General features: G+C 41.5%; 1 protein-coding gene across 6 annotated transcripts in view; it reads left to right on the forward strand.

The window, feature by feature from the left end:
- PLAG1 (PLAG1 zinc finger) overlaps nucleotides 1-24,064 on the forward strand; it is a 54,694-nt gene extending 30,630 nt beyond the window's left edge. For 5 of the 6 annotated variants that reach the window (XM_064442693.1, XM_064442691.1, XM_064442690.1 and 2 more), the window contains 3 exons: nucleotides 11,148-11,247; nucleotides 15,052-15,410; nucleotides 16,001-24,064. In XM_064442693.1, the coding sequence (XP_064298763.1) occupies nucleotides 15,169-15,410; nucleotides 16,001-17,264 (1,506 nt within the window). In that variant the 5' untranslated portion in view covers nucleotides 11,148-11,247; nucleotides 15,052-15,168 and the 3' untranslated portion in view covers nucleotides 17,265-24,064. The remainder of the gene's footprint in view (nucleotides 1-11,147; nucleotides 11,248-15,051; nucleotides 15,411-16,000) is intronic. The other variant, XM_064442695.1, reaches the window with a different exon arrangement.
- Nucleotides 24,065-26,618: the final 2,554 nt, after the last annotated feature.

The raw sequence follows: 26,618 nt of genomic DNA on the forward strand, positions 1-26,618 counted from the left end.
AAGCAAAGTCTGCTAAGCCCTGGTGTCTTGGACTGTGGAGAACAAAAATTACCTTGCAGGACACCCCTTCCTGCTCACTGCAGGGGGGGTGGACTAGATGACCTCTAAAAGTCCCTTCCAACCCAAACTATTCTATTATTCTACGATACAGTTCTTTCATCGTAGACCACCCATTATTAGTATTGGTGAATGCTTAGTGTGATAAACCGCATCCAGCAGGACTGTGAAGGAATATGCCATCATGTTGATAAGGTCTTAAGCATGTGTGTTTGGGAGGTGGAGCTGGTGTAGAGTAGAGCAACAGGTATGCGCCTCACCACCCTGCTTCTGTGCCAGTAGGGAACCCTGTCCCTTCAGAGCTATGCGTAACCTCCTGTGCACTGACAGGCGTGGAGGAACCTCATGCTACTCAGCCTTCCTGAGTTGGCGGTCTTACCAGTAACAAGCTCATTACCTTGTGATTTGATGGTAAAGTTGTTTGGTGACTGCATTGTTATGACATTTCATCAGGCTGACAGGAGCTCCCAGATTGGTTTTCTGTTAGTGCAACTCCAGGGCAGAATCTGTGTGAACTTCTGGAAGGTTCTGCCTTTGCTGCCTGAAACTAGTAGCTGCTGCCAGTCACCTGAATCCAAAAATTGTACTCCAGCTGACTCTTCTGGATACTAACTGCCTGGCTTCATCTCCTTCTGCTGTGTTCAATCATGTCGCTCTAAATTATGCACAACTGCTTTTAATTGTTCATTAATCTGGTATCATATCTCAGAATTCTTAAGATGTGCATCCCAAAATGAATTGTATGACGGACTGAAGCAGAGCCCTGTAAATGAACCTGTCAACACCCCGAATGGGAGATGGGAACAAATGCAGAGGACTTACCTTGTTAACAAGAATGTTCTCATAGCAAAGCGTCATGCAAATACTCCATGAAGTCAGTGTAATCAGCGAAAGCTGATTAGGTATGTGCTAGCTTCATTGCATAGACAAAGCTGGTACGTACGAACAGAGTCAGAAACACATTCAGCATCTGCGCTGTGCAGGTTTTGAAAAACTCACTGATTACAGCTTTGCAGAGGGATTTGCTTTAGTATTACCCTAAGTATTCTGCATCTTTAGTTATCCTTTCCTAAGGCTTTTGTGTTTTAGCTCATAAGGTCATTGATACAGTCATCCATCATCACAGCTGTAGCAGTATTAGCAAAGGCCATCGTGACTAAACATGACACTTCTTATTTGATGTAAAGTTAAAATAATCTAGGAAGTATTTTCTTTTCAGATAGAGCAGCAGTTCCTCAACTGCAGAGTGTATTGGAAGATTAGTGGCTGCTTGGAAATTGGGCACTCTTTCGTACTTCTTGCCTTTCTTTGGGGGCTGGGATAACAGGCAAAGGAGACAGGGCAACCAGGATTAGCATTTTAGTAGGAATAGTGTCAATAAATCATGTGAAAATCCCAGGTTAACAAAAAAGGCAATGCTAAACCTCGTCACAGTTTTTGCCCCCAGGCAATGTTCAGGCAGCGTGATTCAGGGCAGGACTGGGCTTCCACTGCGCTCTTTGGACAGCTGTGTAGAGTTTCCACCTACACCTGGGATGCAGCATATATACTGGGGAGACTAGCCTTTCTCTCCGTCACTTTATTTCTGTCCTTCATGAGTTGTCATTTTGTCCCAAATGTGAGCTTCCCAACCATCTAACCTAACCTCATGAGGCAAATCTAACTCTCCTGTGAAGGGTCTTGTCCTATTACAGTCACTTCAGCTTCTATGTGGTATTGTGATTTTTCAAAGACTTTTTCTCACCACCTTGCCCCTCTTATTTGAGCTTGTCTTAGCAAGATGGGTAAGTATATTATTTTTGGGTGGGGTTTTTTTTGTTTGGTTTGGGTTTTTTGTTTGTGTTTTTGTGGGTTTTTTTTTGGGAGGGGGAGGTGTTGTGGGGTTTTTTTTTGTAGCAGACAGAAATTGAGGTAGGGTAGAGGATTTCTCCAAGCCCAAATGATGAATCACTGGTTGGATTATTGTAGTCCTATGTTTTCTGACTTCTAGTCCATGCTTATTTTACAGACTTTGCTATTTAAAACCTGTCCCTGCCTTCTGGCAGTTCCTTTGTGCTGTCTGCCAAGCAGACCTTCAAGTGAAATTACTGAGCTCTTTGGTAAGTTTTACTTTTTCAGCTTCAGTGAGGAACACAGCACAAAGTGGAGTAACTGGTGGCTGTTTTTTCTGTGCTGTTCCAGTTCAGACCATCTCTCTAACTGAGCAGAGATCACTAGCTGCATAGGATTATGTTGTGTGGTGATACATGTGGGTGGAGTTTATCTTGAGTTCACCGATGTCATTGTGATTTCCACTTAGTGCACTAGAGCACCAGAAACCCTTTTACTTGTCTGAGTACTGAAAATGTTAAAAACGTCTTGCGTTACGGTTCACGTTAGATGACTGTCTCAAAAAGCAAAACTTGTAACTTCCTATCCTGTCTAGTTGAGCTCTGCAACATAATTATGTTGTTTAAATGGTATGTCCTAAAGTATTCAGGTTTAGAAAAATCTTCAGAAATGTAAGTACGTAAAATCATGGTTTCAGGGGTGGTCTGGGCCAGGCAGGCCTGCACCAGGCAAACCTGAAATCTGTACCAGGCAATTTTGGTAGATGCTATTTGGTGGCCACCTGGGTAGGCATGATTATTTGGGAAGAGTCAAAGCAGCATTTGTAAGAGAGCCCTGTCTTAGGGAATTGGAGTTCTTTGGAGGCATCAGCAAGAATTAAAGATGTTCTGGTTGAAAAATCAAAGTGAACTTTATCAAAAAGGCTTTTTAAGGAAAGTAAGGAGCCATAATATAAGAGGGAAGGCCTTTGCACAAGTAAATGACAGTTTAAAAGGTAGGATCAAAGGGTAGAAGTAGAGGGTCAATTCTCAATTAAAGGAGGGTCCCGGTTACGTTCCACAGAGATCTGTGCTGTTCATCACATTCATAAGTGGTATCAGTAAGGGCATGAGCAAGTTTGCTCTGAAGAAGAGGGCCAGCTGTGGAGAACAGTAGGGCATAAAGTGCTGAGGACTGTGCAACAAAATGGGCAATGAAATTCAGTGTAGGTAAATGAGGATAACTGAGAAGCAGGGGGAAGAAAAATCCTAAATCTAAATAAGATTATGAGTTTGAGCTGTGTATTATCATTGAAGAGTAAGATTTGGGAACTGTGATTGGTGAGTCTGAGATCATGAGCTTATTGGTCACAAAAATACAACCCAAATGTTAAGGGAAAGAAATACATAATAAAATTAAGAATGTCATTACAAGAGTGTATGGTCCAGTTGCCTCCTGAGTGCTGTGTGCACTTCTGGACCCTTCAGCTCAGAAACATTTTCTTAGGACTGGAAGAGGCTTAGAGAAGGTCAGCAATGATGATGACAACATGTAGCACATGGCATGGCTTCCATGTGAAGAACACTGCTGTAAACTGGGACTTTGGCCTGGGAAAGGAAAGAATTGAGGGCAATGTCATGTAGATCTGTAGAGGAAGAAAGAGGCAGACTAACCACTGCCTTTCAAAACAAGAACATACACAGTTAAGAGGAAAGGTAGATTCAGAGCCTTCAAAAGGAAGGGGTTCTCCGTAAAATCGGTAGTGGAGAGACCTGTGGGATGATTTTTTGGAAGTATGCTGTAGATATTAGAAACTGATACAGTTTCCAGGGAGAGTGTTTTGGACTATGGCTTGGAAGGGTGATGTGCTGAAAGTTGCTAAACTAACAGGAACCACATATGGTTCAGGAAGTCCCTGACATCAAAGTAGTTGGAGGTCAGAAGGGTATCTGTGAGAAATATCACTTGTTTGTGACCTGTTCTGTACATTTGGCTATTACTGGAGGCAGAATACTGGCCTAGATGTACCGTTGATCAGCCTGCACACCTACTGTCATTTTAAGATGTCTTGGGACAAAGGAAAATAATGTTCCTTACGAACATCAATTAATTCCTGATCGTATTAGTGTATAATCCCGTAGGCACGTTTAGTTTGTGTGTTTGTGTTTACTTGAACGTATACAGGATTTGCTTTTGATTTTATTATAAAAATGACATGGTCCTATATGCAGATTACATATTAACCAAAGTTTGCTTTCACAGAAGCATCATCACTTTAAAAGTGGAAGCATATTATTCTTTGGGGGTGTGTGGTGAGGGGTGTGATTCCAAAATACATGAAAGCTCTTTTGCAGGTTTTAAGCATTCTAACAGTAATTACAATATCAACGTTATTTGTATCACAGCCTCTCCAAAGTTTTTAGAAAACCATCTCTGCAGTGCCATAGATTCTTAAAAAGCCCATAAAACCACAATCATCAGATGGGTTAACTCTAGGCAGCTCTTGTTTCCTTTAATTTAGTATATAATCAGGAATCCAGTGGAACATATAGTAACCAAAACTGAGCTCTCAAGATTTAAAGTGGACCTAAGTAATTTGAAATATGGAAAGCTCACAAAGAGATGCTGGATAGTATTGTGATTTTTTTTTTTTTAAATTACAGACTATTAGGTCATGATAAAATAAATGTTGGTAAGTTCATGTTCTACTTTTCCAGAAACTTAAGAAGAATAAAAAAGCAGGCATGATAAATTTTTTCTTCTATATTCTGAAAAAAGTTATGTAATACTCATTCTGGTGTAGCATATTACAACAATGAGTTATTTTCTAAAATTAAAAAGCTAGTTGTCCAAATCTAATGACTGTAGTACAGCTTTCAAGAATTGCAAATAGTCTTATAATCATGAAAAAACCCATGTTGTATTTAATTTTCAAATCTATATAAATAACTATTTTTGTATGATGGTTACTGTCCCACCGCAACCTAGTGTTTCTTTCCTCCAAATGCTCGCTTTATTAATGAATAAAAAGTATGTATTTTTAACAGATGTTTCCTAGTGGAATCTGTCTATTTACTGCCCAGAAGAAAAGAAGTGGTTTTAATCGTTTTAGTGTGTTTGTTCCCCTTGCTACCCATATTTCACACTAGTTTGAAAGATAGGGGGTTTTTTCCATTTTAACTTTATGCAATTTCAGGAAGTTTCTCTGTTTTGTGGATGTTTAAAAAACAAAACCAAAACAACAAAGACTTTGTTAAAATTTTGAATTTTTGAAATATCTTAATTCTTATCTTTTTCTACCTTCTGTATAATACTCTTTGCAGCATAATCATTGTTCTGTACATAGTAGATATTAATAATGTGCTGTCACTAAGAGTAGACTACAGTGGTTTCCTGGTTTTAGTTTCAGTGCTCACGTTAATTCATTATGTTCTCGATGTTAGGCTGCTTCCCCAAGGGGTAAAGTCTTATGTGTTATTATCTCTAAGTCATTCTTATGTTTATACCTAAGATCGCTGAATAGATATTTTCACTATTTTGCCCACATCATTCCGTTTTCCTGCAGCAGCTTTCACAGGCAGCTCTCCTGCTGCGTGCTTGCATTTGGTTGTGTCTTCCTGCAGCCTGTGCGTGCTCTTGCTGCTGTCCTACCACACTCCCTCGGCCACTCCTCTATACTGTAGGCTAGAGCTTGAATCCATGGAGAAGGGTTTCTCTGAACTCAGCTGCCTGCTATAAGGAGAAGTCCTGAAGTTCAAAATAAGATAAGCACAGCCTTGTATATAAAATAAAACGAAACCCCTATCTGTTCTTCTGTGAATAGTTTGCATATGGGCAGGTGCTCCCCTTATATGAAACACTGCTGTATGGTAGGGCTAGTGCCTACATCTTTGAATGATTATTTACAGTAACTGCTGTCCAAAAATGCAAAAGGCCAGGTAGCTTCATGCACCTCTCAATGCATCTTGTCCCTTGGGGGCCTCAGTGTGGACCCCTGTGTCTTTTCACATCTCTCCATCAGCTTGTGAGAGAACAGGAGCTGTAAAACCCCGGCCGATTCCCAGCTGCTGTCAGGTAGTATACCTGTTGGCTCTCTTCTCACTGCCTGCTGTACGAAAGGCCATGGTGGCCAGAGGCAGGCCTCCAGGGGTTGAGATCTGTGCCTCCTGCCATTTGGCAGTGCCATGTTTGTAGACAGTTGTGCCAGGTGTCTTCATTGCTTAGGGCAGAAACACGTGTGTACATGTTGCTTGCTATTCAAATCTCTTCCAAATTACACAATAAAACAAGCAGAAAATTAAATGTATCACTTTGTGAAAGTGCAGGCACAAGCTGCTCCTGGCCTAGGCAGACTCTCTGGTCAAACCCACCTTCTGGTTAACCATCTCACCCCAGCAATGCCCATTCTTCCTCCTTCTTGTCCTCCAGCATCAAAGCCTCAGCTTGAGCTTCCAGATGTAGGAGAACTCGGGCTACAGAGAGACACCTCCCTTTGTTGCCCCCTTCCCCCACTGGCCCCATCCAGCCAAGAGCAAATGGGGAGAGTAAGCATCTTCCTACCAAAGACGGGATTCTCCTCCTAAACATGGGCAAAGGTGAACAGGGTTCACTGGCTGTCTCCTTTAGAGTGAGGTGCTGTTCAAATAAATGTGGATCAGATGGCCTGCCAAGAACAGTGATGTAGACCCCTGCATCAGTCAGAAGACTGATTTTAATTCAACACAGGGAAAGGCACTCCAGAAGTCATCAGTACTTTAACATCTTTGCTGACTAAGCATGGATTTTTCTTACCTGCTTGACTGGAAACATTGGTGGGATCAACTTCTCCAGCTGAGATCCTTGCTTACTGAAAGTTAATTCTCCGTAAGAGGGACCGCTGGAAGTCCTGGGTTGGCAGCTAAATCTTCTGCTACCTGCAGCTACTTTGACATGAGTCTTCGCTGCAAAAAGTCTAGCATTTTTCTACAAAGTCAGCCAGACCTACTGCTCACTCCGAGGTCAGTGCAAGTGTGCAGTAGGCACATTGATCCTTGATGATCCAGGAAGGATGGCTGAGCCCTGCACGGCAGCAGGATCCACTGTGCTGTCCTGGAGCAGTGCAGGCACTTCGCCACTTATGCCCTCAGCCCCTTCCAACAACTGTCCCAGTAGAGGTATCTGAAGGAAGGAGGGTTAAATCTGCACCTCCACAAACTGAACTGCCTAGTGAGGGGCTTGTGTGTAAGCCCATAGCACAAGGAAAGCAGGAGGAGGCTAAGTGGTGCACCTTCTTCAGCTGCCTTAACCTGGAGGTAGATTTCTTCATCTTCAGGAGCTCTGGTGACATTGCACAATTGTAACAGCCCCGGCTGATAGGGACAGACATGGTGAGATTTGTAGTTCAGTTCTGCCGCTGTGCGGTGGAGGTGCTGTCTGACTGTCACTTCAGCTCTTCCCAGCCACGGTAGAGTGGCTATGCTGACTGTCTCTCGCTGGTGCTTCCTCCAACTTGGCTCCCCCAGCTATGCCAGACTGGACAAAGCAGGTTTCCTCTGTCAGTACATTTTTTAGTCTTTTTTTAGATACAGAAAAGAAGAAAAATAGTTATTTACGGTACAGTAATTGTGGCTCTTCCAGGTACATTCTCCATAGAGGTACCACAAGCGATCTCTTGTTCTTCACTCTGAAGGAGTCTTTACTGTTGGCAAACCTGAGAGAGGTTGGAGTGGGGCATCCTGGACTTAGGTTGCTCCATTACCACCCTGAGTAGCAGCAGCTCCTGGCTTTCTTGGGCTGCAAGTGTTCATCCTCCTTCCCAAACCAGGATGCCTGTCTGTGTTTCAGCTTTCCCATCCTCACACCACAATCCCAGCTAGGATATCAACTCTTGCCCACATACTTGTCTCCCATGGCCCTGCTCCCTTTCATCCCTTTCATCCCTTGCAAGCTCCTTCACATCAGCGTATAAAACCCTGGGATGGGAGCACGGGTTTGAGAGCGGCAGGGCTGCAGCCGCCACTGAGGAGGGAGGTTGCCACTTCCCAAGGCAGCATGCTGATGGCAGTGGTGCATGTGATGGCTCTTGGCCTACAGCGTGAGTGAAGAGCAGAGCTGGGTGCTGCTGTTGCTGCAGACCGCGTTAGGTGGTACAGTGGTGTGCGTGGCACAGTTTGGGAGCCCTTTGCCTTACACCACTGTTGGTAGCAGTTGGGAGGGTTCACAGGCACAGCCTGGATGGACATTACTGTCTTCAGAGAACTTGATCCTGTTCATGTGAGTACATGCTCACCTGGGATCTGTGTGGACAGCACTTCTTAAAGAATCACAGTTTCCATAGGGTAAGTAACCACTTTTCATTTTGTTTCCATAAAGAAATACTTAAAACCCTGGATGACTCTGTAATACTATTAAATCCTTGATCAGTTCTACCATTATAATGACTCTAATGTTTACAGGACCCTTCCTGTGGTTTAAAACTGATTAATTTCAGTAATTAAAGCTAGATTCACTGTTCTGTATACAAGGTGTGTTCTCAATACTGTGTTCTCATTATTGCTCTCTTATTTTGAAAGAAAATAACCATGAAACTGGTGTTTTCCTTTACTGTGCTTGGACACTCTTAAAAGTATGAAATGCAAGTTGGGAGGATTATCGGTTGTATTCGTGTAATGCCTTCATTATCATTTTGGTTTAGATATCAGATGTTTTAAAACATTTTCAAGTGCAGCTGTTTTTTCAGATTTGTAAAGATGAACTGTGAATTTTGAAAAAAGTATGTTACTTTTTTTTAATATTAAAAGGAGGAATAAATTATTTAGCTTAGGGTTCGGGGGCGTTTGCTTATCTGTGACTCCTTAGATGGTAGAAATTAAAATATTTTCTAACCTGGAGTTATCTGGTTGTTTGGAGAGTTAGCAAAATTAGTGCCTCAAGGATCCTGGAAGATCTGATAAATTCTAAGTATTATAATCTGACAAATTATAGAAATTGTATTTTGTTACTAGTTCCCAAGCGGGCTTTGAGCACGTGCATGTGGCAATGCTCTTTGCAGTGTGATGCTTCTCTACTTCATGTGGAGAATACTTTGAGCTTTGTTATTCATTAATCATTTCTAGCTCATCTAGTTGAAAAGAAGACTCAATAACACTGTAACTGTAAGCATTTACGAGAGGAATGGTACATCTTTGTCCAGTATTCTGCCTCAGAGATTTTCTAGCACCAAAAGCTTCTGAGAAAGGTGGTCTAAAAACCAGCATTATCATGGACAAGTTTTGTGTTCTGTGCGTAAGAAAAAGTCTTTTATCCTGTAGCTGATTATTGTCGCAAAGCATAGGAATTTTTTATTTTCTGTTTTCATTTAATCCTGTCAAATGTAGCAGATGTTTTCATTATTCATACAAACTTATCCCCTTTTGTCTGTATGTTGTTAAACTCTTTGCTTAATAATGGTCTTGTAGAAGTTGAGATCCCAGCTAATTGTAGGTATAGCATTGCCCTCATCGGGATCCACTGCATTTTGATTTTGCTATATCCATAAGGTAATGGATAAGACTACCTGACCTTCCTCCTTCATTCTCTTAATTTTAACTACATCTGGTGTTTATCTTGCTTATTTACTTGTTCCAGTTGCTTCAGTTGCCCTTGATATAATAGTATTTCCGTGCCTCTAATGGTCTGTCTCTGAGGGCATCTGCTTTTTGCTAGAGCATTTTTAGATGTGTGGTGAGAATTGAGCGCTATAAGCATTTACAAAAAATGTTGAATGCTCTTGAGAGGGCATTATAATACTTTGCATAGAATTTGGGGATTTTTTCTGAACAGGACGTAGTCTGTAAATACCAATAGTAGAGGGACTAAGTCCATGAGGACGTAGTCCATTACATTTATGTGGCTGTCTACCTATTGTGAGCTATGTTAGTAGAAACATCTGGATAATGAAGCTCTTCCTTTCTGCTGTGATAGTAGATGATGTTGAGATAGGCATTACAGGGTAACTAACTTATAAGGTTCTTTCTGGGAGAAGGAGTGGGGAGTCATCAGCATTTTCTACCTGAAACAAGGTGATTTGGGGACCTCCAAAAGAGAAAATGAGGGTTGCGTCCCCTCTCATGCTCAGCAGTTGACAACAAAGCTTTCACTTTTTCTTTGGGTATTGGAGCTGTTTCTGCCTCCTGCCTGTATGTGCAAAGCCCTCAAATAAATGCTCCTTAGCTGTCGGAGAGCTTCAGTCAGTTTCTCTGAAGTGCTTTTGCCTTTAATAGGTGTTCAAGGGTGCTGGTTTGCTCACATTCATGCTTACCAGCAGAGGAGGCTGGGGTTGTGTGAAGCTGAACTTGGTACTAAAAGGAAGTATACTTTCCTGGAGCGAATGAGAAGGGAGAAGGGAACATGGATTATGCGGTGGGAAATGTTACATTACTCCGGGGCTCCTGCCAAATACCTTCAGCCTGCTATGCCACATGGGGTGTGTGCGTGTATATGTATAGGGCTTTACCCTTATATATCTGGAAGAGTTGGAGGGGATAAACCTCCCTGTTACAATGAGGCGCTGAACGTATTTTCTGCATATACCTGTGTCATCCAGGAGCCTTCTAGCAAGACAAGAAAGACATGCTGCAAATTTACAAAAGGATGGTGGCAGGGAAAAGGGAGATATAAGGGAAATTCCAGGAAGGCCCTCTGGATTTGCTCAGGCACACCTAGACTTGCCCTCTATTGGGATTTACCTGTAGCATGTACATCATCAAGAGGCTTTATTATTTTTTTTAAATTAATTTTATTTTCCTTTGCAGGTCACCTTTTAAGCTGCTATTTCCTGTGTAATTAAGCAGAATGAAGGCATTAGGTTCTAGTAAAGTTGGGCCTAATCCAGAAATCTTCTCTTATTCAGTCCTTTCTGAGTAAGAAACTCAAGTCTGGGCCCAGCATTTTATGTGTTTCACTGTTATTTCTAAATTATTTGTGGTTTGTGGAATTTTTTGTTTGTTTTGTTTTTAACTTTATTGAAAACTCCTTTGCTTTTGTCTAATTTTATCTCTTTATGTGTTACTGTCCAGCGTAGCATTAGTTGAAATGATGTAAGTATATTGCAAATTGAAGTGCATAATTGCTACTGATAATGCAAGAACGATTGATTCCTACAGTTTATAATTAACAGTACATAATGTTCTGTGCATGGGTTGGATCTATCCCTTTTAACTTTTCCTTTCCGATTCTTTCCAACCCCCGTCTTGCCGCATTCCAGCCTTCCTGAATATACTGATTTCGCTGGAGTCTAGTCCATTCTTCCTTTTGTTTTTCAGACCAGTAAAAATGGGAAGTACTGGATTCTGGTTTCCTCCAAGAAGAGTCAGCGGAACTGGTTAAGACCAAAATCTGAGGACTTTAGTGGGCAAACATCAGGTGTGCATTGAACAGAGGCTGCTCTAAGTATATGCTTCTTTAAAAATAGTATTATATATGAGCTTTTGTGTAATGTGTTTGTTATATTTAATACTGCATATAATCATTCATCCTGCAGTTGTGAAAGCACCAATAAGAATGAGGATTTTAAGTGATAATATGTTGAGACACAAACAGGCAATATTACTCATAAAATTCTTTCAGCTGGTCTTTGGAAAGTGTAATATTTGAGGATCAGTGGTTTTTTAAGTTTTATCTCCATTGCTCAGTCTATATATCCACAAGCAAAAAAAAAAGAAAGTGGTTATTTGCTATTCAGTGAACAATACTGAAGTTCTTAATTGCCTCATCTGTTGAGAAACGGTACTGAGATAATAGTGCGTACATGGTTTTTTAATAAAACACTGTCATTGTCAAAGATTGGATCCACACTATATTTGTTTTAATGATGCATTTTTAAGGACACTTAACACAGTTCAAAGTCAGCTTAATTAGTTTTGATCATAGAGGAACAAAACCTGAATTATTAATGTGTGACAACATTCAGAGTTACATCTGGTACAGCAGCTAGGTTACCTGAAGCTTTGGAGAAGACAACAGTAATGTTATATTGGCCTGAATATAGGATATCCTCCAGCCTGAGGTGCGATCCTTGCATTTAGAACAGGAATGAGAAGTTGTCAGAGTTGTTAATTTCACAGTTAAGCCTCATATGTTGTTCCACGCTGGACAAACGCTCCTTTTGGCCTTACATCAGACCCTGCATATCACCCTTCTGCATGGCCTAAGATCCTGCATCTCCCCAGCTTGATGCACGTTCAGTTCCTCTCCACCTGTCCCCAGCATTACCAGCTCACCCCTGTCCTCGAGTCCTTAGATGTTTCCAACACCCAGGCAGTGCTCCCTGCACCTCCCTGGCCCCACAGCCCCATCCTGGTTTGTCCATTGTACCTCCCCATGGCAGCTCACCCTCCCTCCCCACATCCCACCAGCTCTGCCTGCTTCCCTTATTGCTGGCTGGGCATGGAGGCCACTTGCTGCTGAGCATGGTCAAATTAACCACACTCCCCTGCAGCAGACTGTGGAGGCAGTTTCTTTGCCCTTTGCCACTAATGCTGCCTGCCCCTCTCAGGCTAGTGGATTTGGTAGGGAGGTGAAAGGGGCTCTAGCCCTTTCTTACCCCTTGAGACCATAGGTGCCATAGCCACGCAGAAAGGGCCACGGCTGCTGTATTGTTGGCTCTGTGAGGTGGGTCTCTCATAGGTGCCTGTGTGGTATAGATACACCCTGTGTAAGCATAGAGCGGGTTGGATTTTTCTTCTCCCCCAGAACTTCATCTGTGAGGAGAGATTAGGCTAAAACAAGATTTCATTCTATATTCAGGCCAATATGCATAGAAGACCAGTGTGTTCATTTACAAGAAAGCCCAATAAATTTTATTACCAGATTCTAATTAAAGCATATATTGAAAAAAATCTCAATCTACAAATTTATCACAACTTTGATGTGAATCAGACCCTCCTTTTGATTCCATTGGTGGCTTTGTTGAAGTCTTCGGAACTGGTCTTCATTTACTTTTATTGCACAAACACTTTGGTCTCAAGTCTCCAAACAACTGTTTCATTTTTTCACTTATTAGCTAGAAAGCTGCTTAAGAGACAGAAAATTAAATTAAGCTGATTCTTTGAAGACCTGTCCATGTTCCCACTCATGGAATTGATGTCTCCAGGCTTTGTCCCATGAGTGGGAATGAGTGAGAGACAAATCTGGAATTATAAGTCCTTAAAGAAACACTTTTTCTGTCACTGGGTATCTTTAAAGAGGTTAGTAGTTCCATATAAAACTGGGAGAGTAAAGGTAGTCTTACAAAACTTCTTGCTTAAAGAAAGTAGCATCGTTTAACCTGCCATTCAAGGACCATAGGGTTGAAAGGCAGCAGATTTCCATCTTGGAGTGCCAGTGTTTCTCTCTTCTTGTAAAGACAGGAAAAATTTTGGGGAGGAGGGAGGAAGAGGCATAGACAGAGGCATACTCTGTGTACACATCTCAAATGGAAATCTCAGACTGAAGCTTTCATAAAATGCAGACATTGAAGAGACACATCCCCTTCTCCCCGTCCCTGCCCCCTTGCCCTCCTGTCCCGCTGTGGATTGAGAAAAACACAGGCTGTCCTTCCTCCCCACTTTCTTCCAGGGCCACGCTGCAGCTTTTGCAAGGACCATTTAGTTTTGCCCCCCATTGCACGTGGGTGCTGCTCTCCGCTCCCCTCTGGAGTGGTTGGCTCCCTCCGTCTCTGCTGCTCCTCAGCAGGGGAGAGAGGACAGCTGAGACCAGGGCCAGGCTGCCGCCAAGCTATCCAGCCTCCCCTCACTGCCAGTGGGGAAAAGTTTTGTTTATCGGGGAGGTGGCATTAGGTTGGAGCAGCTGTGGCCGTGGTGCTCCCTGCCCAGCTCCCGGCCACCCGGCTCCACCTGTCCCAGCAGCTGCTGGCTTCCCCTGCCCTGCTGCCGGGGCCGTGGGGCAACCAGCCAACGAGCCCCCGGCCTCGGTGCCGCCGGCCCAGCCGCCTCTCGCACAGCTGCCCGGCAGAGGCTGGAGCGGATGGCAGCTGCGAGCTGTGACACCCTGGCAGGGGGTGTTAATGATTTAGGGGGAGGAAGGCCAAATTTTGGGGCTTTTCAGCCCTGTCCAATGCTTGCGTTGAGTGCTGTCATCCCACCATCCTTCTCCTCACCCCTGCTACCACAGACCTTACACTCAAACCTTCCCACAACGAGTAGCACTGGATTTTGGTATCTAAAGTAGCAATTGTGCTCCAATGATAAAAAGAAAGCTGTCAGCTAGCCCTGACAAAGGAGGGCTGTTGAGTGCCCTGTAATGGAAGGCGCCCAGTTGCTACTATACGTTACCAGATGATGAATTTAAAGCTGTTCACCCGCAAGGCAGACATAAGTGTCATGTACCTCCATTAGCTCAAAGCCTCTGGTTTAATTTGCGGTTTGCAATGCCCCAGCAGGAATAAGCCTCCATCCTGAGCTAGCCTAAATCTCAACACTTACAGCCCCTACATCTTGCAGGATAGTGTGAGGAGGGTGGGAGCCTCCAGTGCTGGTCTGATAAAATCCTAATCTATCTAATCTATCCCTAATATGTGGGATTTCTGTTGTTAATGTGTCAAGTCTCTGTTAGCAGAGGGTAAGTTTACAGGATAATTTCACCTGGCGTTAGCAATCATTGTCAGTGTGCACATTTTACTAGAGTAGATGCTTAGATGTGCAGTAATCAAAATGAGGAGGTATGCCCGAGAACATGAGTTTTGTCCCCCCCCAGACTGTCAGCATGGTTATTGCTGCTGTTCACACAGGTTTTCAAACATTTTGAGGCTTACAAATTTTCACTTTGATAACTGTGTGTGTGCATGTATGTGTGCATGTGTGCATGTGTCCGTGCAAACACCACAGACACAGCTTTAATTCCTTTGAAATCCGAAGCTGCCAAAAGCCATCTGGGTAGGAAGGCTCTTTGCCTGATGTCTCCTGTAATCTGACAGAAACTTTGCTGTTCTCCATCGGTGCTGGTGGGGAAAGTTGTGAGGTGTGATTTCAGGGCAAATGTGGATCTGTTCATCCTGAGCAATGAATTTTAAGAGTTGCAGCAAATAGTGTAAAGAAACCTACAGGTATTACATTAGACCAGCTGAACCTAATTTTATTTTTAAGTTTTATTCAGAAGCATCACATAGCAAGTAAACTTCAAAATCTAAGTTTAGTTACAAACTAGTTGTTTCTTATTTTTTTTTTCCAGTCCCCTTTTGCTTTCTTTTACGACCACATGAAACTTGAGAAGCCATCTAAAGCTAAATCATTTAGTGGAGTTGGGCAATTCCCAAGTGTCCAACAAGAAGGCCTGGTTTAGGCTGCGATGGCCACTGTCATTCCTGGTGATTTGTCAGAAGTAAGAGATACCCAGAAAGTCCCTTCAGGGAAACGTAAGCGTGGTGAAACCAAACCAAGAAAAAACTTTCCTTGCCAACTGTGTGACAAGGCCTTTAACAGTGTTGAGAAATTAAAGGTTCACTCATACTCTCACACAGGAGAGAGGCCCTACAAGTGCACACAACAAGACTGCACCAAGGCCTTTGTTTCTAAGTACAAATTACTAAGGTATTAAACTCTATTTATCTTTCAGATTATATTATCTATTTTATGTTGGCCGTGTTAAGCCGTGTAAAAGTATATATTTGTGTACGCCTTCAGCTGATTGCAGAGAGGATGTGTTAATTAAAGTAGCCATTGGATTGTTTCTAGAATTCTAAATTACCTAAGTTTGCAAGCTAATGTCTTTGATTTTGTTTCTTAATTTGTTTTCTGCTTTTGTTTTCTGTTTGTTTGTTTGTTGTTTTATTTTTTTTAATGAGCGTAGAATTTTCATTTGTATAAGGAATTGTCACGAGAAAAAAGAGTATGGACTGAAAATTTTTTGGTTATGGACTTTTACATGAGTACTTTCATACTTGCCCGTATACCCCTGTTACAGTAGCTAAAACCCACCAAAACTAAGGTGTCAATTTAAGTGAAATGGCTCACGTTTTGCTATATTTAAATTTGTCAAACTGTCTTTGTAGTGTCATGCTTTCAGTTAAAAGGTTCTGTTGCAAAGCAGCCCTTAGTGTAGTATTTAGCTGCCATTAAAAAATGAGCACATATGTTTTTTGATCAAAATAATTACTTACAGAATATATCTGTGTTTAAAGGCATATGGCTACTCATTCTCCTGAGAAAACCCACAAGTGTAATTATTGTGAGAAAATGTTTCACCGAAAAGATCACCTAAAGAATCACCTACATACACACAATCCCAACAAAGAGGCCTTTAAGTGTGAAGAATGTGGAAAGAACTACAATACCAAGCTTGGGTTCAAACGTCACCTGGCTTTGCATGCTGCAACAAGCGGTGACCTCACCTGTAAGGTATGTTTGCAGACTTTTGAAAGCACAGGAGTGCTGCTGGAGCACCTAAAAACTCACGCAGGCAAGTCATCGGGTGGAGTGAAGGAGAAAAAGCACCAGTGTGAACACTGTGATCGTCGGTTCTACACCCGAAAGGATGTCCGTAGACACATGGTAGTGCACACTGGAAGAAAGGACTTCCTCTGTCAGTACTGTGCACAGAGATTTGGGCGGAAGGATCACCTCACGCGCCACATGAAGAAAAGTCACAACCAAGAACTTTTGAAGGTCAAAACAGAGCCAATGGACCTTCTAGATCCCTTTACCTGCAATGTTTCTGTGCCTATTAAGGATGAGCTGCTTCCAGTGATGTCTTTACCTTCCAGTGAACTGACATCAAAGCCATTTACAAACACTTTGCAATTAAATCTCTACAACACTCAGATTCAGTCCATGCAGAGTTCTGCATCTGCACACCAAATGGTTGCCACATCGTTGCCATTGGGAATGCCTTGTCCAATAGATATGGAGTCTGTCCACCCTTCTCACCAGCTATCGTTGAAATATCCACTCGGTACTACCTCATATGCAATTTCTATGCCTGAAAAAGAACAGCCATTGAAAGGGGAAATCGAAAGTTACCTAATGGAGTTGCAAAGTGGTATGCCTTCTTCATCCCAGGATTCTCAAGCATCTTCATCAAAACTAGGGCTGGATCCACAAGTAGGGCCACTAGATGATGGGTCTGGGGAGGTTTCCCTTTCCAAGGGCTCCGTTCCTATTAGCGAACCTCTAAACACCCCATCATTGGACTTTTCCCAGCTGTTCAACTTCATACCTGTAAATGGCCCTCCCTATAATCCTTCTGTTTCAGTGGGAAACCTCGGAATGAGTTATACGCAAGAGGAGGCACATTCTTCTATGACTCAACTTCCACCACAAACCCAGGATCCACAAGATCCTAGCAATAGTATAGGTCTTGGGTCTCTGCACTCGTTGTCAGCAGCTTTCACAAGCAGTCTAAGCACAACCACCACCCTACCACGATTTCATCAAGCTTTCCAATAGGATGTACAAAGCTGGCTTGTTACTGTCTATTTGTAGAAATGCCTTAGGTGACCATTTTTAACTTAGTGCCTACTATAAGACATTATAAATTCTCTGCTTTTGTACAGTACCAATCTCATGAAGCCAGTAAGAAATTTAAATTAACTTTTTTAAAATGTTTTGAAAGTGTTTATTCTCAGCTGTGTTTACTTTGTTTTTTATTTTAAACAGTCTCGTTTTCATTTTCACTGCCAATTGACACACTTAAAATGTTCAGTAGAAAGTCATCCCCGGCAAACTTTCAACACTCATCCCTTTCTTAAAACTTTTAACCACACCAGCTATTCTGTTTCATTGATGTCAGTGGTAGAACTACCACTTTTACCTTTTAATGTATTTTAGTATTTGCAAAGAATCCAATTATGTATCACAAAGGTTCCTGAAGATTTGGGGAAAAAAATTCTCAAGTCCCTTTCCAAACAAATCCTCTTCCCAAATGGTAACACATCTGATCTGTTCTAGAATGACAAATCTAAATTTTTAAAATAAATATAGAATTCAGATTTTTCTGAAAACTTGTCTGTGTATATATAGAAGTCCATATATACACATGTACATATATATAGCATTTTGACTTGTATTGAAGTCATTATAAAAGGTGTTAAGAATTTTGCCATTTTCTGGCTTAAATTTTTGTGGCCTGTTATGGATAACAGAAGAAAAAAAAATTTAGTTTAATGCTCTAAAATCATGGCTGAACAGAATTTCAACAGAGAATCTCTGCTTGCCTAAATGACAAATGTTTCAAGTTGAATTTGGAACTGTGTTGTTGTGCTTTCATGACTCTGGTAGAGGGAAACAGGCGAAATTAATGGCTGATCTTGAAATATAAAAGCATTGTAATTTAGTAATGCAGAATATTTTGTCGCAGTTTTTGTTTTAATTCTTAACTTGCTGTTTTTTTCTCTTTAGTAGCATAGAAAGTACTGCATAGGAATCTTCCAATAGTGTATTCACATTTGTAGGCATCAGTCTTCTCCCAGCTGCCACCGCCAAAGGGTGGATCAAGTCCAGCCAGAAAGTGTGTATCTATTTTCAGTTCAATACTAGTGTGCAGTCAGAGAGTGAATGTAAATTTGCAAATATCAGTTTTTGTTTTGTTTTGGTTTTTTTTTTTATTGGAATGATCTTTTCAGTTGTGTTACATGGTGTGTTATGTCCTCCTAAGCAACAAGTTAGATGTTGATCACACTTTCTACACCTGGGTACTTGGTTAGGGACTTTTTGCCCATTGCCAAGATTTAAAGACAGGACTCTTAGGAGTGAAGTAAAAGCATATTGCTTACACCACTTTTACCTAATGCAATATATTCTATTCCCCAACCCCTAATAACCAAAAGAGGAAAAAAAAACCACACCAGCCCTGTGATGCATGAAAGCAAACTAGATTTGCTGTAATTCAACAATAACATTCTTTTCCTTGTCATTTTTGTACAAGGAATTAAAAAATAGAAATCGCGTACATTAATATCTCTCAAACAATAATGAGGTTTCATACAAGGTTTTAAGTGGTTAAACTAACTATACTTCACAGAAACAAAAGTTGCTCCCATTTAAGGAGCTCATGCTCCAGATGTTTTATCAGTAGCTCCTACTTTTTTTTTTTTAATTCTAGGAGCAATATGCAGGTGTAGTTTTACTATTTTATACATATGTGTATTTAAATTTTATTACTGAAAGATAACATTTTTATAAATGTGTTTGTGTTCCAAAGGCATTAAAGTGAGGATGTATTAATAAGGAAAATACCTTTTGAAATTCTGCAAACTACTCCTAGATTTTGGGTTTAGGAGCACGTTATCTCAAAGTGGGCTTTTAGCTCTGCTTCATGACTGCTTCCTCTGGTTTCTGTGAAACAGATTGCTCGCTTACTTACATCTTTAGTTGAATGATTTGTTCAATATTGCTTTTTTTCTTGTCACCTTTCTAAAGGAAAGAAAAACAGAGATGAACAGAGCACAAGGTGAATGCAACCGAATGTAACTCTAGTTTAAATCAGCAACCATAACGCATCTAGGAGGAACTCGGGTTTATTCTCAGTCCTTTAAATCAATCTGAGATGAAGATAAGTGGACTTAATTCTTCCAGTGGGCCATGTCCCGCACGGAGCCGAGCATCTGCAGCAGAGGGAAATTGCGAGTGCTCGGCATCCTGCGGCCGGCCCGGCAGCGTGGCCAGGCAGCACTGCACGTCCTGGGCAGCCTCTGGCACACAAAGTTCCAACCTGTAGCGGCTGTTTATCAGTCTCTGTTGCCGATTAGACTTGATTAAACAAACAAAACCCAACAGACACTTTGCCAACACCCGTTTCTTAGCGTGTAGCCAGAATCCTTACTACTTTGTTCATGCCTTAGCTTCCTGAAAAGGGATTGACATTTCACTTTGGAGTTAGACGTACATTTCACTTGAGAAATAGGGACCTCAGACAAGATATTGAACCTCATTCAGTCAGGGTTTCAGTGGGTGGCTGCGCCGAGTGCGTTTGCCACTGAACTAGGATGTATGGTAACGTGGAAGTAGACTGACACTGTAAGCAATACTACCACCACCGGAGTGCTTTTGAGTATCACTTAGGCAGAGTCAATATTGGCCACTACTAAAATGTCAGGTTTTAAACCCTGTTTTCTCGATTTCAGATGGATTCTCGGCGGGAGGGGGGAGGGCTGGCTGATCATGCACCACTCTTTGTGCAACTTCTAAATTCTAGTAAGGTTTTTTTTTTTTTAATATATATATTTTTGTGTACTTGTTGCTTGTGCTTTATTTAGTAGTAAAATGTGGAATAGAGTGATTTATTGTTAATTTGGCAGTAGCGGTTTTTAAAAACCATATACTGACTGAAACATGAGCCAGAGCTGATTGCTTTATTAAGCTAATAATGAATGTTAAGAGTACATATTTTCAGGATCATTTGCCTAGTGAGCTAAACATGTATTATAGGCCAATATTTTTTAAAATAAAGCTTGGTCAACCTCTATGTTACACATATTACAAGATATAGCACTTTCAAAAAGAAAACCTAAACCTTTTAAGAAAATTTCTTACAGGTTATGCTTTTTATTATAAAACCTTTTATTATAATTTGTTTCAAGTGCCATTAGATTACATATATGTAGGCCTTTGGTATAATGCTTTGTGTACAAAATGGTAGACATTGTAATTTTAAACAGGTACATTTTTACAGTGTTTTCTTATCAATTTGCTATATTGCACAGAACCAGTGTGTCTTTCTTAAGGGTTTTACAATGGTTTTTACTAGGTTTACATGTTTCAAACTACACTGTCTTCTACTGCCATTTTGAATACCAGTCAAAAGAAATTAGGAGTTTGTCCTCACCGATTGCAAACTGTGTCCTCTGGAGTTCTGGATGGTAACCTATGGCAAAAATGTTTAACGTGCAGTATTTGATACAGATTTTTTTCATCATATCCTATCACCGCTATGCTGCTGTCTGAAGTTAACTTGGGGCCTGATCCTGCATCTGTAAAGGTCGAGAGGAGCAGGATTGCATCCTTTGTTATGTCTGTCTCATACACTGGTTTAGCAGCTCATCCTGTATTCTTCTCAGTCTATCGATAAGCCTCTGAAATAAATGTACTTACCTGGTATGTAGTAAACCGTATAGGCTTAGCTGCCCATCCTGCATCCTCCCAGTGTACAGTTAAAGCCACAGCCTACTTAGCATCACGCTCAACGTACAGATAACGCCACAGTAGTTCAAAATGCGTTTGGATAGTCCCAAAACTTTTATGCAATAAGGGTGTCTTACTTTTGTTGGAAGGCAGTGTCTTTTGATAACAGTTATCTAGCCCTGGAAGTGACACAGAACTATTGCTAATCATATGTAAACACTTTTCAGTATAAGCTTCAGTGGTACAGTTGAACCAGAGTGAATGTTTATCTCCTCAGAAACACTCCTGCAATATTGTTATATTGGATCATGCTGCTAATGTAACTTGGGATACAACTCCTCTCATGGTGCTACAAACCTCCCTGTCTCATTCAGATGTATTTTTACCCATAGAAAAAAGGACTATACTAGACCTATAGTTGTATGATATATTTTTATACTGTGACTTAATTTGTCATTAATGAACTTTGTGCAACACCACAATGTATTCATAAGCACTTGCAAAAGTAAGATTTTGGACATGCAAATTTAAACGCTGACAAGCCCAGCTCTTGTTCACAAAAATAGGTGACTGCTAGTTAAAATTGAATGTGGGCTTTTTATATGGTGTGGAGTGAAGAATATACTATATATTACTAAAAGCCTTGGAATTTAGACAAAAACTGGGAAATGTATATTGGGGAATGATGACACACCCAAACCTGACTCAGATTGCTGAAATTATATTTTTAGCTAGTAGAAAAATTGTTTGGATTTGTATGCTAAAATGGTTTAATGGTAAAAGTTTTGAGTCAAAAATAGAGGGAAAAAAAAAACCACAGAAAACCCTGCATTCCAGACTGAATTTGTATATGTTTCTTGCATTTAAAATTTGCTATCCTGTGATATGGGAAATCGAGTTGCTTATCATGTATATGTACTTTAAAATGTATTCACAAACTACTGTTGTATTTGTATAAAATATAGACAAAAAGATTGCATATATATTTTTGTGTATAAGCTCTGTAAAATAGCAATCACATTATGAAGCTGCAGCAGAACTTCATTTTAAACATTCACATCCAAAGAAACAGACTATTTATTGTCCACATACCCTGATTATAAAATATACCTTGCTGCTATTAAACAATAGTGCTGCAGCTTCTTGTGGCCTACAGTGTTATGTTTGCTGTACAAAAATATGTGAACTCCACAAAATATATCAATAAAATTACAGAATGGTTTTAGTTAATGAATAACTTATGCCTGGCATTTCAATAGATAATCTTGATCTGCATGTTTGGGATTACAATAACTAATACGTCCAGTTTTGCTGGGTGTAGCTGTTTTGAGTTTGCAAAGGTGTAACTGTCTTTCTGATTTATGGCTGGTAGAATGTCAGTTTTTCAGAAAATCTTAAAGCATAAATATCTGCGTTTCATGATTTCACCAAGGAACAAATGGGATGATGCTACTGTGTCTGTGACAAGACAGATCTGAACTGAAGGAAGCAATTGAGTTTGCCATCCAATTGCACTTTGAAACGCTGTGAGACACTGGAAGGTGAGTTTGGGGGTTCCGTAGTGGGACCGCTCGTTCGGCAGATGGAGGTGAGTGGTTCTCCATCACTTCAGATGAATGCAAGTCATTTACGTAGATTGTTCTAGTTTGCAGGATGAACTGCAAGGGTGTGGCGTGTGCTAGACACAGCATCTGGGTTGTTTCTCTGAAATACGTCCAGGAGAAACTCTGTTGCGTTGGTCCCACAGACCTGCTGTGACTCCACCTGTGACGCTGCCGACGTCTGATGCGTGGGGGGAAGAGGTGCTGCGCAGCCAGATGAGCAGCCAGCTCACAGCTGCAGAAAGCTGCCTCTCTGCTGGTGCCACACTCTTGTTCCCTAGCACAGACTGTTCACCAGGAAAGTAAAAGATGAGCATTTCACATTTCATTGCTTTTCAGAACATACTTGGTTAATAATATCCTCAGTGTTTTCCCATTTTTGGGTTCCTCTCTTTTCCGAGTCTTGACTATTTAGATTTCTTGCTGTAACCCAGTCTGAGAGAAATGATTGTTACACAGAGTTGTTGGCTTTCGCCTTCTCCATACGCAGACATTTTTACTTTCTTGTGATCCCTACCCCTTTCCTCTGAGCTGACTTACCACTTCTGTGTCAAAGGTTTCTAGCTTGCTTGAGAGGGTTGGCATCGTTACGTTGAGAGTGAAAAGCTCTACAGATGCTCTCCGATATGAAATAATCTGCAAAACCATTCCCCCCTGCCACCCCGCCGAGAGAAATCCACCCCATTGTCTCGCTGTCATAGCTGGTCTCACCCACTGTTACTGAATTAACATGTCCTCCTTCCAAACAGACACCCTCTAGAAACTCCGTCAGCCTCTGTAATAAGTGGAACAGGGTTGCATGGGTGGTATCTGTGTTCTATCCAGAGACCTCTCGGTGCAGTCCTTCCAGAGGTTTCCTTGTTAAATTCAGAGCCACAGGCATCTTCCCTTCTCTCTCCTGTCACCACCCCTTTCCAAAAGCCGTGTAAGAAAGTACAGAAAAGTGGTCCTTCAGTATTCTCTATACCTGGTCTCGCTGTCCTCCAGAAGTGGAAGAGGAAGATTATTCCAGTTTCCCCCTTCGCTCTCCTTCTTTTCCTTCCCGCGTGTAAGCACGCCCCTAGGAGAAAGCATGGGGGGTTTTGACAGAGAAATACAAAACTGTGATGCAGAGCTGCTGCTGGACTAACAAGAGCTGAGCAGCTACATGCTGTTGGCTTCCCCGCTTTGCAAATCAAAGCATTGTAGTAGCTCGGATAGAAATTAAGTTTTCCAAAGCGGCAGTTGTTGTAGTTGGCGCAGCAAGGGTTTGCCATCACAAACAGGCAGCAAGGGGGACAGCAAGATAAGCTCTGTTACAAAATTTAGTCTGGGTCTAGAAGTTTGAGAAGTGTATTGGAGGATTAACTGCTGCTTATCGTCATTAGCTGGGGCTGTTAGCAAACAAGCAGCAATGCTGTATTTCTGTGTTTTGAACAACAGTGGGGATAGTGCTGCTGAAAATGACAGACCCCAGCAGCAGCGTGAAGTTTCAAGTTCCTGCTTGCGTGCTATATCCCAGCTAATTGGGTATAAACTTTCTCTACTCCTAATAAAGGCATTACACCTTGCCCAGTATTTTTATTTTTACATAATAATATTTATTTGTTGTCATGGTCTATGTGTCTTCAAGAAATGAATGTTTTTAGAGAAATAAGTATTTAAAAAAATACAATTAACAGTTGTGTCCTTCAATGCCATCGTCATCTCACAACCTTGTCTCCTTCAGGGATGTTTGTGTCCCAAAATCACCAGCTACAAAGCTAGTTTGCATCAGAAGGGACTGAAGAGGTATCAGCTATCAGCTGAGCACTCTGAAAACAGGACTATAATAATGCACTCTGTGGCTCGTTTGGAAATCATTTGAATTGGTCCTTCACGGTTTGCCCACGGCACTGATTTTCACTGTTGCACTGAACTGCAGTGTACAAAGAGGAATGGTTTAGTGTCACTTTCATATAGATTGGCCAGATCTCTGCTTGACGTGTGTAAAATAGTGCAGAGGACCTGAACAGTCACAGTTTCTGAAAATCAGCACATTGCTTAAACTTTTGTGTATGTATTTATATATACATGTATGTGTGTGTGTGCGCGTATGTGTAGATGTGTATGGGTCCGTATGGGTGGGAGGGGGCAGCAATCAAACCTGGGAAAGTTTTGGCTTGGTTTGCTTCAAGAAGTTTAAAGATTTTGTGTTTCACAAGTCCAAAATGAATCAAGCAGTTTGTAAAGGTATCTCCTAGTTAACACAGCGTGTGGTTTTCCAGGCAAGTCGGAAGAGCTTCTTCCAAATACTTGATTAATCTATGAGAGACAGCAATTTTATCTGTGGGGTGCACAGACTCCCTCGAGGAAGGTGTTTGTCAGCTATCCTTGTGTAGGATTAGATACAATTTCAGCAGAAAAGTTCTGTAGGCTGTGCCTTTGAAATTAAGCTCACCTCTGGCTTATTGCCTTTGTGTTAAATTGTTACACACATGGTCACGGATAAATCCTTAAGTTCCCTCACAAGTACTGACACTGAAAATGAAAATAAAATACAGGCTCTCTATGGTTAAGGGGCATGCCATAAACGAGCAACATGCAAGCTCTAACGTAGGAATATCAAATATCAAACATTAATGACAAACACAGACTAAACTCCCAAACTCACTGAAGTCTGTCCTCACCTAAAAAATGTCTCCTCTTACTCTGTTGGTGTCTGGCTCCTTATGCCAATAAAGTATTAGAGGATTGCCCCAGAGTTTATGTGCTCTGTTCAGCTTAGGCGTATTTTTCTAGCAGTATTTTTACAAGAAGCTTCTGCTTAATTCACTGATGCAAACCTTGAACATACTTGAACTGTACGACCCATTTTAATCAGGCAGGTTTAATACCCCGTAGCTTAGGGCGACCTCTGATAATTTGCTGTGGCCCACCACAGTGCCATCAATCCAGAGCCACTGAATTTATCTGATCCTCTTGCCTCTTCTCCTTGTTGCGACTCTGTGAAGGTGTGGTGTTTGCAGGGACCCCCAACATTTGCTATGGCAGTGTATTTAACATAGAGTCACGGAGCTGGGCATCATCTCTGTTAATGGGACTGTGCAAGCTGCTGGGAGAGACTGACCCTTTTATACTTCAGCCCTAGTTATCAGCATTACATCTGCTGTACCTGGGAAAGCAGCTGTCACCAAGCAGTAGAATAGCGCTAACGTTACCCCTTGGGCCCTTCGCTGTAGGTGATTCATTTTTCTCATTAAAGCGTTGGGGCTCTTTTCTAGTCCTTAAGCTACTAGTCTCAAATTGCACCATTACTTTTTGTCATCTCCCCATGACCCAGCAAAGTCAGCTTTGCTGGAGGAGCAAGACTGCAAAACCAGTCTTGGACAGTTTGGCTGAAAATACCGCCTGAGGTGCCTGCCACGTGACAGCAGTAAACCTGCCAGGATAGGTGCCCATCTTTGCATGGCCGGAGAGCATCACTTTGGGTCAGAGCCTGTATTTCACACTTTATCTTTTTTATCCCTAAGTTTAGATTCTCGTGGCTTGTTTCAAGGTGCTTTTTTGCAACTGCGATGTTAATCCACAGCAGCCAGTCCCAGATTGTTAGCCCTGGTCCACTAGTTGTCAGTGAGGTCCTGGTAAATCAGCTGTGAAACTTCACCTGCCGTGCTAGTGCCACCAGTTAAAACCTCAGTGTGTTCAGGTAAGGAGAGCCTTTGCTTTGTGCTCTTGAACACACAGAGTAACCTTACTGGGAAGGAAAAAAGCATCAAGCAGCTGTTTGGCAATGTGTGTTTGAAACTTGATCTTATTATTTATAAATCAGGGTTTAACCTTTTTAAATGTTTATTATGTCTCTGTTCCAAAGATCAGCTGTAAAACAGCATCACAATTCTTGCAGATGTGTTTCTTCTTTGCGTTTGGGATTACCTCTGACTGCTCTAATGAAAACTTGCTTGTATTTGATATTCCGAGGTGTCATTTGTCGCACCCAAACAATCAAACTCTAAAATATGGACCGCATTCTCTCTGGCTTGTGCCTGTGGTGGTTAAAAAAAAAAAAAAAAAGGTTATTCAGTTGCCTATCTTCAGAGCAAGCCTGTGTATGGGCTGCCTT

The sequence above is a fragment of the Phalacrocorax carbo genome, chromosome 2 (assembly GCF_963921805.1).
Source record: "Phalacrocorax carbo chromosome 2, bPhaCar2.1, whole genome shotgun sequence".
In the NCBI taxonomy this organism is placed as follows: Eukaryota; Metazoa; Chordata; class Aves; order Suliformes; family Phalacrocoracidae; genus Phalacrocorax; species Phalacrocorax carbo.